A 17698-nucleotide genomic window follows, 5' to 3' on the forward strand; every position below is an offset into this window, starting at 1 on the left:
TTCACTTTGTCACTTCATCATTTCCAGACACTTGTTGTCATCTCGGTGTGTGATGGACGCCTCGGGCACGACCGCCCCGACTCAACCGTGACAGGATGGGACTGGGTAGGCGGGGCGGGGTTGGGGGCGCAGCTGTGAAGTAAAAATGCAATAGATGTTGTGATCCACGCTGAATGATGTCACAGCTGGCGGATGGGGAGACAAGTGTTCCATCCAAAGAACATCTTTTTGGACAAATTGATCACTAATTCTTTGTTGGTGGAGTTGGGGGCCGGGGGCAGGGGGCGGGGGTGACGTCATCGTCTCATGTATAATCGGCCATGACACAAGTACGTTGGTAAACCTCACAGTCTCTCTCGCTTAAAGAGTCGTGCTGGACATGGCGTTTCGCTGGAGGGCTAGCGGTCTCGGCGTTCCCATTTTCCATTTCCTGTTCCAGTTCCTGTTCCAGTTACCGAATGTGAAAAAAAAACCAAAACAAAATGTCGAGCTTTTTTTTCCTGGAGGCAAAAAAACTTGATCAGAACACAAATGCGGAAAAACCTGAAGAACTGCATCCTCCACGCGCCAACCTTCCTGTTCCCTGCAGGTTTGCATTGGCCCCCATTGGGGGGGGGGGCGGTCTCTCAGGCTAACATGGTCCTCCCCTGGTCTGCATTGGCCCCGGTAGATTCCAATAGGGGTGTTGTGGTGTGCTGGGGGGGGGGCGGGCATCCCCATACTTGCATACCAAAGATTGATTGGCAGACGTACAATGACGTGACGGGAGGCGTCACTCTGCCGCGTTATCGTGACAGATAAGGAATGTGGCCCCCACCTGTTTGGATTTAGCACCTCCAGGCCGGCAGGAGAACAGGAAGTGGCAGGTAAGAACAGGAAGTGAGGGGCAGAAAACGAAACGAGGAAGTAAGGCTTCTCGTCAGGGCGGCGGTGGGGGGGTGATGGGGGGGCGCTAATCCTCTAGCCATCTGCTACTGTGTGTGTTGGGATGTAGAACTCACGTGGGATGGGTCTTCCACACCCCCCCCCCCTCCGCCCCATCCCGCCATGATAATGCTACTTCCTGGTCATGACAGCTTCCTGCCCACAATCAGTGCAGGGAGGGGTTGCCACCCTCATCTTCCTCATAATATTATGACATTATTCTCAGAAAATTATGACTTTTTTTTCTTGGATTTTTCTTGAATAATTGAAATATTAAATTAATATTAAAATTGAAATATTAATATTAAAATATTAATAATTAAATTTAATAATTAAAAATGGGAATTCACCAAAAAATGATGCCAGAATTGACAAACACATTTAACCACAAATAATGTCTTTTTCAGTTAAAATTTTATTATTATTATTATTATTTATTACTTAAAATATTATTTTTACATACTGGTAAATATATTTAAATAAGTGTAAAAATAGACAATGTTTTGTTATATTATGAACTATTCTATAAAATATTTTATAAAAAATTATTAAAAAAATATAAATGAGTTGACTCAAAATTATTTTAAATCTCACAAATACATTTTACCAAAACAGAAAATATTTTTACATTATGTCTTAATATAAATATGAATATGTAAAAAAAATATACAAATATTTTTTCAAAATAATGTAATGACATTAATTGTATTAATATTTGGAATTTTGTAAAAAAAAAAAAAGTAAAAGTAAGTAAAAAATATTTGGAAGTATTTTTACAATATTACAATATTTTTTTAAAAAAGAAGTGTATTTCTCACAAATATATTTCAAAAATAAATATTTATCAAGTAATAATGAATTATGAAATGTACAAATAAATGCAAATAAAAAGAAACTAAATTGGATTTGAAAACAAAAATAGCTTTTCTGTTAAAATTGACATTAATTTTGATTGTTAAAGAAATATTTGTATTTCTTAAAAAATATTTATTTAAAAAAAATCTATTTAAAATATAATAAATATAATATAATTTTAAAATAAAATTTTAAAATATTTAAAATATTTGTTTTATTTCTAGCTTTTTTTACAATAATATTAAATTCTAAATATATAATAAATATTCAAATAAAGATGATTTTTTTAGTGTTTTTATATTTTAGAGTTTTATGAAATGATTTATGGATATATTTCCAAAATGATGGCATCATGGCAGGCAATGATTGAGGTATTATTTTTGAGTTTTGGAGGTTTGAGAGCAGGAGGGTAGCGTGTTGGCATGAAAGAATATGACATAATAATTCTCTGACAGCGCAGCTCCACATTTAATCCCAGCATGACTCATCACATGCTCATCAGATTATGGATTGTCCCTATTTTTTTTTTTTTTTTTTCAATTTTTTTATTGTGACAAAAAATTGGGATCCACTTCCAGGCCAAAGGCCAAAGGCGTCTTCAAGTGTGGATCACTTTATGTGGGCCAGAACGCAGGACGGGTGTGTGTGTGTGTGTGTGTGTGTGCGTGCGCATCACAATGCAGGCCAGCAGCCTGCATGCCTGCTTAAGGCCTGCTTAGCCGACCAGGATTATCAAACGATCAAACGCACGCATGCACGCACGCTGCCACACAATCACATTGACACACGTGCCGCCGCCGCCGCTCCTAATCGCACCGTGACCCACAGCGACGCTGACCTCCGACATCTCGCCGCTGTCATACTGACCTTTGACGGCAGAGACCAACGGCGAGCACCACTGCGCGTCACCTGAAAGTTACTTTTGGGGGTTTCGGGACCCCCCTCCCTCCTCGCCAAAAGGGTGGAATTATACAGTATTGTAGTATCGTAGTATCTTTATAATGACGACTTTTTTTATCACATAGTTGACCTTTTTAATTTCATAATTACATCTTTTATCACGTAATTAGGACTTTTAACTCATAATTATCTCATAATTACATCTTTTTAGCTCACAATTTTGACTTTCTATCACATAATTGTCATCTTTTATCTCATAATTGCATCTTATTATCCCAGAATTTTGACTTTTCATCTCATAATTGTGACTTATCATCTCATATAAGATGCAATTATGATAATAATTATTAGAATAATTATGAATTATCTCATAATTGCATCTTTTTATCCCAGAATTTTGACTTTTCATCTCATAATTGTGACTTATCATCTCATATAAGATGCAATTATGATAATAATTATGGGAATAATTATGAATTATCTCATAATTGCATCTTTTTATCCCAGAATTTTGACTTTTCATCTCATAATTATGACTTATCATCTCATATAAGATGCAATTATGAGAATAATTATTAAAATAATTATGAATTATCTCATAATTGCATCTTTTCATCCCAGAATTTTGACTTTTCATCTCATAATTGTGACTTATCATCTCATATAAGATGCCATTATGATAATAATTATTAGAATAATTATGAATTATCTCATAATTGCATCTTTTTATCCCAGAATTTTTGACTTTTCATCTCATAATTGTGACTTATCTCATAAGTCACAATTCAATAAATCACTATATGAGATGATGATAAGTCACAATTATGAGATAAAAAGTCAAAATTCTGGGATAAATAAGTCATAATTCTGGGATAAAAAGATGCAATTATGAGAATAATTATGAATTATCTCATACTATACTTAGTAATAGGAGTATAAAGGTGACTATAGGGGTGTTATTTCCTGTCCAGAGGGCTCTAATCATGTTAAATAGCTTATTATGAAATTGTGTGGCAGAAGTCATAACTTTTATCTCATCATTGCATCTTTTCATCCCAGAATTTTGACTTTTCATCTCATAATTATGACTCGTCATCTCATATAAGTCACAATTATGAGATGAAAAGTAAAAATTCTGGGATAAAAAGATGCAATTATGAGATTTAATCTCATAATTATGACTTATCATCTCATATAAGTCACAATTATGAGAGAAAAAGTCATAATTCTGGCATAAAAAAAATTCAACTATGAGATAAAAGTTATGACTTCTGCCACAAAATTTCATAATAAGCTATGTAACATTATTAGAGCCCTCTAGACATGAAATAACACCCCTATAGTCACCTTTATACTCCTATTACTAAGTATAGTATATATAATTAGACATAAGACATAAAACCCATTTCCATCCTTCTAAATACTAAATATTAGAGCCCTCTAGACATGAAATAACACCCCTATAGTCACCTTTAGACTACTATTCCCTAATACAGTAGACATAATAAGATAATATTAGACATCGAAACCTGTTTCAGCATTACTAGAGCCCTGTAGACATGAAATAGCACCCCTATAGTTAGCTTTAAAGTCCTACTAGCCAACATAGTAGACATATTAAGACATGGAATGAGGTGTCCCGGGGTGCTAACGTTAGCCAGGGTGCTAACGTAAGGTAAGGATGAAGTCTGGCTGGGGGTGATTGAATAAACGTCAGAGAGGATTTGCATCGTCGGCCATTAACCTTTCATCCTACACGTTAGAGGCCCCCCGCCCCGGGGGCCCCGGGTGACTTCCACTCCTTTCTTCGTCATCCTGATTTGTGTTTTTTTTCTTTTCTTTGTCTCCACAGTGAAGAAGGCCAAACTCCACGGACCCCCAGGTTAGAACTCCTTCCTGCTCTTTTTCACGCCGGGATTTTTGGGATGAAGTTGGAATATGAGAATGTAAAGAAAATAAAGTTAGCATTTTTTGACAATTTTAGGGCGCCCATTATCGGGGCTTCTTCCAAGCGGAATCAGACATGACTAGACGAGTCGTCCCAGTCTGCTGCTCCACTTTAGCAAATTGGATCTGATTTGTCTTGTATCGCTTGGGGGATGGAGGGGGGGGGGGGGGGTCGGGGGGCTCCTTGAAACCCCAAAGGGGCGGACGTCCCAGAGGATGGAATATGGATCACTTCTTGAATTAGCTTAAATTAGCCGGCGGCTTCGGGCGCGTTTCGGTGTGGCCGGCGTGGGCGTCCGACACGTCTGCCACCTGCTGGGCAGCTTCGGAGAGACGCCATCTTGGCGTTGGCGTCACACAATATCGTTTGATGTGGACCGCCACAGCATCGAAACGCCATTTGCTATTTTAATATCCCTTAAAAAAATTATATTATTTTTATTTAGTTACATTTGTAATTGTATACATTTTTATATTACAAAATAAATGTTTTTATTTAATAAACAATTAAAATTAAATCATAAATATAATTGCTTACTGTATTTGTCCATTTTGACCGAAAAAGTCCAATTTAAAGTTATTTATTTTTATTTATTTTAATATAATTATTATTGAATATAATACTATAATAATGATTCATTATTGTAAAAAAAAATGTAAATTTTTTTTTTAAATTGTAGAATTAAAAAAAAAAATTAAATTTATTTATGTTAAGAAATACAAACAAAATATTTTTTTCAAAAATCAAAAATAAATGTATTGTCAATTTTGACTGAAAATATTTAATTTAATTTAATTTTTATTATTAATTATAGAAATATTTATTTCTAAAATATATTTATTGGAGAAAAAATACATTAAATTTTTTTTTAAATGTATGCACATTTTTTTAAAAAAATTAAATTTTCATATTTTTGTGCCAAATCCAATGTTAAATTATTTTTATTATGTTCAAATATTATTTTTATTTTCTTCTTCATTTAAATATATTCATGTAAAATACAAAAAACAATTATGAATTCAATTAATATAATTAGCTATTAATTTTAAAACGTTTGTGTATGTTTTTATATTTATTTTTTTTACATATTATTGGATATATTAAGTAATAAATGATGTAAAAGAATATTTTTAAAATAAAAGACAATTATCCTTGCATAATTTTGGGGGGAATAAAATGTATAATTATTTTTATTATTAATATTGTATATAAATATGAATTAATAGAATTGTTACTATTGAGCAATAATTTTAATAATAATAATAATAATAATAATTAACAATATCAACAAAATGAACACAAATTAATATTAATAATATTAATAATATTAATAATATTAATAATAATAATAATAATATTAATATTAATATTAATATTAATATTAATATTAATATTAATATTAATATTAATATTAATATTAATATTAATATTAATATTAATATTAATATTAATATTAATATTAATATTAATAATATTAATAACATAATTATAATCAATAATCATAATATAATCAATAATCAAAACCAGTTTGAAACCCCTGCACATGATGATGTAGCTCAGGGGTGTCCAAAGTACGGCCAGGGGTCCATTTTCTGCCCCCAACATCTGTCATCTTGGTCCTCACCATGTTGTAAAAACAAGTCCACTTCCAGTCAAACGTGTCTAGGGAGTCTCTTCCTCGGCTCCCATCATGCATTGCTCCCGCTCTGCTAACGAGCGCCGGTCACGGCGGCGCGCCGAGGAAATGTCAATGTGTGACCGAGTATGACTTATTTATTTTCAGAAGTGCCGGACGCCGAATTATAAATGACGCATGCGTGGTCCCCTGGGGCGGGCCCCCGCCGGCTGTACGCTGGGATACGTTCCCACTGCTCGTTCATGGAAAGGAGGAATTTCTAAAATTAGGATGTCAGGATTAAAATGTCTGCTATATTGGACAATGTAACGGTGACTATAGGGGTGTTACTTCATGTCTGGAAGGCTCTAATAATGTTTAAAAGTGTATTTAGAGGTCATAAACAGGCATTCTTTATCATATTTTCTCTTATTATGTCTACTATATTGGGTAATAGGAGCGTAAAGGTCACTATAGGGGTGCTATGTCATGTCTGGAAGGCTCTAATTGTGTTTAAAAGTGTATTTAGAGGTCATAAACAGGCATTCTTAGTCATATTTTCTTTTTATGTCTACTATATTGGGTAATAAGAGTATAAAGGTGACTATAGGGGTGCTATTTCATGTCTGGAAGGCTCTAATAATATTTAAAAGCATATTTAGATGTCATAAACAAGCATTCTTTGTCGTATTTTCTCTTATTATGTCTACTATATTGGGTAACAGGAGTGTAAAGGTGACTATAGGGGTGCTATTTCATGTCTGTAAGGCTCTAATAATGTTTAAAAGTGTATTTAGAGGTCATAAACAGGCATTCTTTGTCATATTTTCTCTTATTATGTGTACTATATTGGGTAGTAAGAGTGTAAAGGTGACTATAGGGGTGCTAGTTCATGTCTGTAAGGCTCTAATAATGTTTAAAAGTGTATTTAGAGGTCATAAACAGGCATTTTTTGTCTTATTTTTTCTTATTATGTCTACTATATTTGGTAGTAGGAGTGTAAAGGTGACTATAGGGGGGCTATTTCATGTCTGGGAGGCTCTAATAATGTTTAAAAGCGTATTTAGAGGTCATAAACAGGCATTCTTAGTCATATTTTCTCTTTTTATGTCTACTATATTGGGTAATAAGAGTATAAAGGTGACTATAGGGGTGCTATTTCATGTCTGGGAGGCTCTAATAATGTTTAAAAGCGTATTTAGAGGTCATAAACAGGCATTCTTTGTCATATTTTCTGTTATTATGTCTACTATATTGGGTAATAGGAATGTAAAGGTGACTATAGGGGTGTTATTTCATGTCTGGAAGGCTCTAATAGTATCAAAGCATATTTAGATGTCATAACAGGCATTCTTTGTTGTATTTTCTCTTATTATGTCTACTATATTGGGTAATAGGAGTGTAAAGGTGACTATAGGGGTGTTATTTCATGTCTGGAAGGCTCTAATTGTGTTTAAATGCGTATTTAGAGGTCATAAACAGGCATTCTTTGTCATATTTTCTCTTATTATGTCTACTATATTGGGTAATAGGAGTGTAAAGGTGACTATAGGGGTGTTACTTCATGTCTGGTAGGCTCTAATAATGTCAAAGCCTATTTAGATGTCATAAACAGGCACTATTTGTCATATTTTCTCTTATTATGTGTACTATAATGGGTAGTAGGAGGGTAAAGGTGACCATAGGGGTGCTAGTTCATGTCTGTAAGGCTCTAATAATGTTTAAAAGTGTATTTAGAGGTCATAAACAGGCATTCTTTGTCATATTTTATCTTATTATGTCTACTATATTGGGTAATAGGAATGTAAATGTGACTATAGGGGTGTTACGTCATGTCTGGAAGGCTCTAATAATGTTGAAAAGCGTATTTAGAGGGCCGTAAAGAGGATTTAATGGCGGTTTCTGTTGTGTTTTGTATCCCTTTTGCAGACAAGTTCAACGCCTACGTGACGTTGAAGGTGCAGAATGTGAAGAGCACCACCATCACGGTGCGAGGGAATCAGCCATGTTGGGAGCAAGACTTCATGTTGTGAGTCGCTCAAATTCACTTGCTTGGTGGATTTGTTGTCCTATTGTGTCTTATTTTCTTTTATTATGCCTACTATATTTGGCAAAAGGAGTATAAATCCGACTATAGGGGTGTTATTTCATGTTGAGAGGGCTCTAATGTTAAAAAGCGAATTTTGAAGGCCGTAAAGATGTTTCCTATGCCTTTTATGTCTTATTGTGTTTTATTAGGCCTACTATATTTGGTAAAATGAGTATAAAGGTGACTCTAGGGTTGTTATTTCATGTCGAGAGGGCTCTAATGTTAAAAAGCGGATTTTGAAAGTCATAAGGATGTTTGCTATGCCTTTTATGTCTTATTTTCTTTTATTATGTCTACTGTATTTAGTAAAATGAGTATAAAGGTGACTATAGGGGTGTTATTTCATGTTGAGAGAGCTCTAATGTTAAAAAGCTTATTTTGAAGGTCGTAAACATGTTTCCTAGGCCTTTTATGTCTTATTTTCTTTTATCATGTCTACTATATTTGGTTAAAGAAGTATAAAGGTTACTATAGGGCTGTTATTTCATATTGAGAGGGCTCTAATGTTAAAAAGCGTATTTTGAAGGCCGTAAATATGTTTCCTACGCCTTTTATGTCTTATCGTCTTTTATTATGCCTACTATATTTAGTAATATGAGTATAAAGGTGACTATAGGGGTGTTATTTCATGTTGAGAGAGCTCTAATGTTAAAAAGCGTATTTTGAAGGTCGTAAAAATGTTTCCTATGCCTTTTATGTCTTATTTTCTTTTATTATGTCTACTATATTTGGTAAAAGGAGTATAAAGGCGACTATAGGGGTGTTATTTCATGTTGAGAAGGCTCTAATTTAAAAAAGCGTATTTTGAAGGTCGTAAAAATGTTTCGTATGCCTTTTATGTCTTATTTTCTTTTGTTATTCCAGCTATATTTGGGAAAAGGAATATAAAGGCGACTATAGGGGTGTTATTTCATGTCCAGAGGGCTCTAATGTTAAAAAGCGTATTTTGAAGGTCGTAGAAACTTTTCGTATGCCTTTTATGTCTTATTTTCTTTTATATCTACTATATTTGAATGAGTATAAAGGTAACTATAGGGGTGCTATTTCATATTGGGAGGGCTCTAATGTTAAAAAGCGTATTTTGAAGGCCGTAAATACGTATGTTTCCTACGCCTTTTATGTCTTATCGTCTTTTATTATGCCTACTATATTTAGTAATATGAGTATAAAGGTGACTATAGGGGTGTTATTTCATGTTGAGAGAGCTCTAATGTTAAAAAGCGTATTTTGAAGGTCGTAAAAATGTTTTGTATGCCTTTTATGTCTTATTTTCTTTTGTTATTCCAACTATATTTGGTAAAAGGAATATAAAGGCGACTATAGGGGTGTTATTTCATGTCCAGAGGGCTCTAATGTTAAAAAGCGTATTTTGAAGGTCGTAAAAACTTTTAGTATGCCTTTTATGTCTTATTTTCTTTTATATCTACTATATTTGAATGAGTATAAAGGTGACTATAGGGGTGTTATTTCATGTTGAGAGGGCTCTAATGTTAAAAAGCTTATTTTGAAGGCCGTAAATATGTTTCCTACGCCTTTTATGTCTTATCGTCTTTTATTATGCCTACTATATTTAGTAATATGAGTATAAAGGTGACTATAGGGGTGCTATTTCATATTGGGAGAGCTCTAATGCTAAAAAGCTTATTTTGAAGGCCGTAAAAATGTTTCCTATGCCTTTTATGTCTTATCGTCTTTTATTATGCCTACTATATTTGGTAAAATGAGTATAAAGGTAACTATAGGGTTGTTATTTCATATTGGGAGGGCTCTAATGTTAAAAAGCATATTTTGAAGGCCGTAAATATGTTTCCTACGCCTTTTATGTCTTATCGTCTTTTATTATGCCTACTATATTTAGTAAAATTAGTATAAAGGTGACTATAGGGGTGTTATTTCATGTTGAGAGAGCTCTAATGTTAAAAAGCGTATTTTGAAGGTCGTAAAAATGTTTTGTATGCCTTTTATTTCTTATTTTCTTTTGTTATTCCAACTATATTTGGTAAAAGGAGTATAAAGGTAACTATAGGGGTGTTATTTCATGTTGAGAGAGCTCTAATAACATGTGCAACAATAAGTACATATATATATTTTCTTTAAAAATAAAAAGTATGTAATTTTTCTAAAGTAAAATAAATATTTAAAAGATAAAAAAAAACAAGAATGTTTGAGTTGTAGAAATGGAAAGAGTCTCCTGCCGTTCCGCCCCGAGGCCACCCGCCGCTAAATGACGCCACCGCGCTAATGAGCGCCGTTGTCTCATTAGCTTAGCGGTGGTCGGGGACAATGGAGGGAAGTTGGGGGGGGGGGTGACTTCAGGGTGGCGTGTGTCAATCATACGTCAAAGGATGTGTCAATCTAACATTACAACTAACGCTAGCCAAAGTTGGCCACTTTCATTCCCCAAAAAAACAACTTCCTGTTTTGGGGAAAGAGTGGGACACCAGTTGTGTGTGTGTGTGTGTGCGCGCGTGTGTGTGTGCACGTGTGTGTGTGCACGTGTGTGTGTGTGTGTGTGTGTTAAGCAGATAAGTTGGCCTCGCCTCTCTTGGGGTCAGCAGGGCTCACATGGTCATGTGACCTCAGATGGAACACTGCCGTCTCTCACTTCCTGTTGCTTACACACGTGCACGCGCACATGCACACACCAGCTGTGATGAGTGACAGGCGGAGTGAGGCGATGTCAGCATCAATATGCAAATGAGGAGATGCTGTTTGTCACAAAGTGACAGCTGTCGTGTGTGTGTGTGTGTGTGTGTGTGTGTGCGTGCATGTGCGTGTGTGCGTGTGTGTCATGTCACCTTTGATGGCGAGGACACGAGGTGGCCATTTTGGCAGTGAAGAGTCCATTTCAAGTGGTCTACTGAGTACTGAGTACTGAGTACTGAGTACTGAGTTCCGGTACTTGAGTAGAAGAAACATTTGACGTCATACTTCCAGTTTTCCATTTGCCTTGACTACATGATTGACAGCTGTACTTTTACTAGTACTTCACTGACGTGAATGTGAGGGAATGAATGAATGAATGAATGATAATGATGGATGAATGGATGTCCATGTGAGTCAGTGGATGATGTACTGATGGATGATTAATGGATGATGAATGAATGTATGAATGAATGAATGTGTGAGTAAATGAATAACGTGTGAGTGAATGTGTGAGTGAATGAATGAATGAAGAATGAATGAATAAATGGATGATAATTTTAGTTGAATGAATGAATGTGTGAGTGAGTGGATGATGAATGAGTGAATGAAGAATGAATGAGTGAATGTATGAATGAATGAATGTACGAGTGAATGAAGAATGAGTGAATGAATGTGTGAGTGAATGTGTGAGTGAGTGAATGAAGAATGAATGAGTGAATGAAGAGTGAATGGATGAATGAAGAGTGAATGATGAATGAATGAGTGAGTGAATGAATGAATGAATGAATGTGTGAGTGAATGAATGAATGTGTGAGTGAATGAATGAATGAAGAATGAGTGAATGAATGAAGAATGAGTGAATGAATGTGTGAGTGAATGAATGAATGAAGAATGAGTGAATGAATGAATGAAGAATGAGTGAATGAATGAAGAGTGAGTGAATGAAGAATGAACAATGAATGAATGAACAATGAATGTGTGAGTGAATGAATTTGTGAGTGAATGAATGAATGAGTGAATGATGAATGAATGAATGTGTGAGTGAATGAATGAATTTGTGAGTGAATGAATGAATGAATGTGTGAGTGAGTGAATGAATGAATGTGTGAAGGAATGAATGAATGAACGAAGAATGAGTGAATGAATGAATAAATGGATGATAATTTTAGATGAATGAATGGCCATGTGAGTGAGTGGATGATGTACGGATGGATGATTAGTGAATGATGAATAGATTTGTGAATGAATGAATGAATGAATGAATGAATGAATGAATGAATGCGTGAATGAATGAATGGATAATAATGATGGATGAATGATGTTTAGCTGAATGACTGTCCACGTGAGTGAGCGAGTGAGTGGATGAGTGGATGATGTACGGAGGGATGAATAAATGAGGAAGGGCCGCGTGAGCGAGTGAAATGACGCGTGGCGTTTGCGTGTCCCGTAGCGAGATCGGCCACCAGGAGTCGGGTCTGGTGGCGGAGGTGTGGAACAAAGGTTTGATTTGGGACACTTTGATCGGCACGGCGCTCGTACCGCTACACGACGTTCGACAGTCCAATGAGGTAACGCACACGCGTACACACACGCACGCTTCGGCTTTCTCGGGGTCTGACCCGGTCTTCCAGGAGGGCCCGGGTGAGTGGATTTGCTTGGACTCGGAGGTCCTGATGAGGCAGGATGAGATCTGCGGCACCACCAAGCCCACCCGACACCAAGTGCTGCTGGACGCACGCTTTGAGCTGCCCTTCGGTACGTTGTTGTGGTCTACACGGCACCTTTACTGCCCACGCGCAGCAGCTTGGTGACCATCATCCGCTCCCATTTTCTCTCCACTCCTTCCCAGACATCCCGGAAGACGAAGCGCACTACTGGAGCCGCAAACTGGAGCGAATCAACACCATGCGTGATCACGACCAGGTGACCGACCATAACCATAATCCATAACAGGACTTCATAAACACGTTGGCGATCAAAAATGAAAAATAATATTAACATCTCCTTTGTAATATTATGTAGTTTTACATTCATTTGAATTAAATATACACTATGCCGTTTGAAATGTGTAAATAATCCATCTTTAAATTACTTTATTGTAATTCTAAATTCAGAAACAATATGGTATTTTAAATTAATTAGAACATGCCACTTTTATTCTCAAAAATATGTATGTAAAAATATATAATGTCAAGTACTTAAATTACTTTAATTTTATTAATGTAGATTTGTAAAAAAAAATATTTTTTTTACATTTATTTAAATATTTTGAATTCAATTGATAAGTCAAATTTTTAAATAAATGTTGATTAAAATGTATTATATAATGTAACTTTAAATTAAATTAAATAACAATGTTTACGTAAAAATATATGTAATATTTTTTTTTAAATGTACTGTATTAATTATATTTATTTACGAGAATTATTTATTATTTTTTTACTGCTTATTACAATTTTTTTTTACTTTAAATTTATTTATTTATTTATTACAATTATTTATTTATGAATATGTTTATAGACTACTTTTGTTACGGAATTGTTGCATGTGAAAATTTTTTTACATGATGTTTTTTAACCAAAAAAAATAAAACTTTTTGAAAACCTAAATGCATTTTATTTGTAAATTTTTTTAAACAAAAAAATCTGTATTTTATTCTTTACAAAAGCGTCATTTTTTTTCCCTGAAAATACATTTAACAAAAACTTTTCAAGAAAAACTATTACAAAAAAGTGTTTTTTAAGTGAAAAAAAACTATGTAATGTTTTTAACCAAAAAATTAAATGTTTTATTTTAAATTAATTTAAATAACAATGTTTAACATAATGTCATTTTAACTTTGTTAAAATATATGTAATATTTTGTTTGTAAAATAATTTTAAAAAATGTGCTGTATTATATTTATTTACAAGCATTATTTATTATTATTTTTACTGCTTATTACATTTTTTTTTAAACTTTAAATGTATTTATTTATTACAATTATTTATTTATGAATATGTTTATAGACTACTTTTGTTACGGAATTGTTGCATGTGAAAATTTTTTTACATGATGTTTTTTAACCAAAAAAAATAAAACTTTTTGAAAACCTAAATGCATTTTATTTGTAAATTTTTTTAAACAAAAAAATCTGTATTTTATTCTTTACAAAAGCGTCATTTTTTTTCCCTGAAAATACATTTAACAAAAACTTTTCAAGAAAAACTATTACAAAAAAGTGTTTTTTAAGTGAAAAAAAACTATGTAATGTTTTTAACCAAAAAATTAAATGTTTTATTTTAAATTAATTTAAATAACAATGTTTAACATAATGTCATTTTAACTTTGTTAAAATATATGTAATATTTTGTTTGTAAAATAATTTTAAAAAATGTGCTGTATTATATTTATTTACAAGCATTATTTATTATTATTTTTACTGCTTATTACATTTTTTTTTAAACTTTAAATGTATTTATTTATTACAATTATTTATTTATGAATATGTTTATAGACTACTTTTGTTACGGAATTGTTGCATGTGAAAATTTTTTTACATGATGTTTTTTAACCAAAAAAAATAAAACTTTTTGAAAACCTAAATGCATTTTATTTGTAAATTTTTTTAAACAAAAAAATCTGTATTTTATTCTTTACAAAAGCGTCATTTTTTTTCCCTGAAAATACATTTAACAAAAACTTTTCAAGAAAAACTATTACAAAAAAGTGTTTTTTAAGTGAAAAAAAACTATGTAATGTTTTTAACCAAAAAATTAAATGTTTTATTTTAAATTAATTTAAATAACAATGTTTAACATAATGTCATTTTAACTTTGTTAAAATATATGTAATATTTTGTTTGTAAAATAATTTTAAAAAATGTGCTGTATTATATTTATTTACAAGCATTATTTATTATTATTTTTACTGCTTATTACATTTTTTTTTAAACTTTAAATGTATTTATTTATTACAATTATTTATTTATGAATATGTTTATAGACTACTTTTGTTACGGAATTGTTGCATGTGAAAATTTTTTTACATGATGTTTTTTAACCAAAAAAAATAAAACTTTTTGAAAACCTAAATGCATTTTATTTGTAAATTTTTTTAAACAAAAAAATCTGTATTTTATTCTTTACAAAAGCGTCATTTTTTTTCCCTGAAAATACATTTAACAAAAACTTTTCAAGAAAAACTATTACAAAAAAGTGTTTTTTAAGTGAAAAAAAACTATGTAATGTTTTTAACCAAAAAATTAAATGTTTTATTTTAAATTAATTTAAATAACAATGTTTAACATAATGTCATTTTAACTTTGTTAAAATATATGTAATATTTTGTTTGTAAAATAATTTTAAAAAATGTGCTGTATTATATTTATTTACAAGCATTATTTATTATTATTTTTACTGCTTATTACATTTTTTTTTAAACTTTAAATGTATTTATTTATTACAATTTTCTTTATTTCCGAATATACTTATTGACTAGTTTTGCCATGGAGTTGTTGCATGACTGCTCTCTGCTGCCACCGTATGGCAGGTTGTGGCCATTACACTCGCGCTGCCACATGTTGATGTATTTGAATGACGGGTGTCTTTTGTGGTATTTCCCCCTGCAGGAGGACATCCAAACGAGACGGATGCCTTCTGTGCCGTCACAGTGCTGTAAGTATAAATATACTGTATGTAAATATACAGTATATGTTTATTATCGCTGTACTTTGTAATAATATGCACACCCCGTGGAGAAAATGAAAATGGGCGGTGCCTAATGTTTGGCGGCCTACGTTTGTTTACTTCCTTGCTTCCTTACTATCAGGCAGTTGGACTTATTTTGGATGGAGTGAGCAGCAGCGTACGTACACTGCTTATTTTTATTGTAAATGTTTCATTCATTCCATTGTGATGTTTTGTTTTTATTCCATTTAACCGAAAACTTCTCTCAATTCTGAATTGAAGTTCGGGTGTGTTTCATGGCTTTCGCCACAAGAGGGAGCTATTTCTCCTCAAGTGACGAATGAGACTTTGTGGTGTGTTTTCATTGTGTGATTCATTTGTGTTGAGTTGTCATTCCGCTGTTATTGTGATTGATTTTAGCATTATGTTGGAAATTGATACACAGATGCAGGAGAGGTAAGCTAACTTATCTCTGTTTGCTAGCAAGATTACTCATCAAAGTGCAGCTAGGCAGCTTGTTTTTATTGGAGCACAAATTAAGTCAAATTAAACAGACAATAAACGACAAAAACGAGGAAAATATATAGCAAAAACACAGCAGAAATTGTTGATATTAGGACCTAATAATAACACAAACCTTGATCCTATATTTTTTCTAACCCCCCCCCCCAAAAGAAATTTAGGACAATTTAACAATTTTTTTTAAACAAAATTTTAATTCAACGAATGAACATAGTTGACCAAGAAAAACAAAATAATTAGTTTAACGATAAAACTTTTTTCCAATAAATTTGTAGTACATTTTGTAAACACATTTTTATGAAAAAAATTTTTGCAACAGCATTTCAAAAACAAAAACAAAACAACCCAAATGTATTTTATTCATAGATTTTTTAAAACAAAAAAATCAGTATTTTATTCTTTACAAAAGCGTCATTTTATTCCAAAAAATACATTTAACCAGAACTTTTCAAGAAAAAAATATTTACAAAAAAGTGTTGTTTTTTTTTCCCAAGTGAAAAATGTTTTACATGTTTTTTAACCAAAAAATATTTTTTTTTTCAAAAACTAAAATGCATTTTATTTATAGATTTTTTAAAACAAAAAATCAATATTTTATTCTTTACAAAAGTGTCATATTTTTTGAAAATATATTCAACAAAATCTTTTCCAAAAAATACTATTTACAAAAAAGTGTTTTTCTTTATCAAGTGAAAATTTTTTTACATGTTTTTTAACCAAAAAATATTTTTTTCGAAAACTAAAATGCATTTTATTTATAGATTTTTTAAAACAAAAAATCAATATTTGATTCTTTACAAAAGTGTCACATTTTTTGAAAATATATTCAACAAAATCTTTTCCAAAAAATACTATTGACAAAAAAGTGTTTTTCTTTATCAAGTGAAAAAATTTTTACCAAAAAAATAAACTTTTTTGAAAACCAAAATGCATTTTATTTAAAATAATCAGTATTTTATTCTTCACAAAAGCGTCATTTTATTCCAAAAATACATTCAACAAAAACTCAACAAAAAAATTCAACAAAAAACTATATTTACGAAAAAGTGTTTTTCAAGTGAATTTTTTTTTCATAATGTTCTTTAACCCAAAAACAAATGTTTTGCAAACCAAAAATGCAATTTATTCATAGATTTTTTTTCAAACAAAAAAATCCGTACTTTTTTTAACCAAAAAAACAAATTTTTAAAGTTTTTTTTTTTTTTTTTTACAAAAAAACTGCCTCATTATTGCACGCCGTTGTCGTTGATAATTAAGTGAAAGGTGAAAGGCCGTCGTCGTCTCTCCCCGCAGCTTTGGACGACCACGACAGCTTGGCGGACGAGCGGGACAGCGACTACCGCAGCGAAGTCGGCATCGGACCCCCACGCTTCCACAATGCCTCGCAGACCAACTCGTCGGCACACCAGTACCCGATGGGAAGCGGGGTCCAGCACCGGCGGCTCTCGCGGGAGTCTGACTCGGCGCAAAGCTACGAGACGGACTATCCAGACCCTCGGGGGTCCAGGTAACCCCGCCGGAACGCCGGCAGC

The 17698-nt window shown here is 32.6% G+C and overlaps 1 protein-coding gene across 1 annotated transcript in view; it reads left to right on the forward strand.

Moving 5' to 3' along the window:
* Window positions 1–17698, forward strand: part of LOC131127881 (uncharacterized) — a 97196-nt gene that overhangs the window by 1953 nt on the left and 77545 nt on the right. Inside the window, exons 2-9 of the mRNA XM_058070188.1 lie at window positions 4532–4561; window positions 8172–8271; window positions 12428–12545; window positions 12609–12732; window positions 12827–12900; window positions 15587–15632; window positions 15787–15822; window positions 17460–17673. Coding sequence (XP_057926171.1) covers window positions 4532–4561; window positions 8172–8271; window positions 12428–12545; window positions 12609–12732; window positions 12827–12900; window positions 15587–15632; window positions 15787–15822; window positions 17460–17673 — 742 coding nt within the window. The remainder of the gene's footprint in view (window positions 1–4531; window positions 4562–8171; window positions 8272–12427; window positions 12546–12608; window positions 12733–12826; window positions 12901–15586; window positions 15633–15786; window positions 15823–17459; window positions 17674–17698) is intronic.

This window comes from Doryrhamphus excisus, chromosome 4, assembly GCF_030265055.1.
Source record: "Doryrhamphus excisus isolate RoL2022-K1 chromosome 4, RoL_Dexc_1.0, whole genome shotgun sequence".
Lineage (NCBI taxonomy): Eukaryota > Metazoa > Chordata > Actinopteri > Syngnathiformes > Syngnathidae > Doryrhamphus > Doryrhamphus excisus.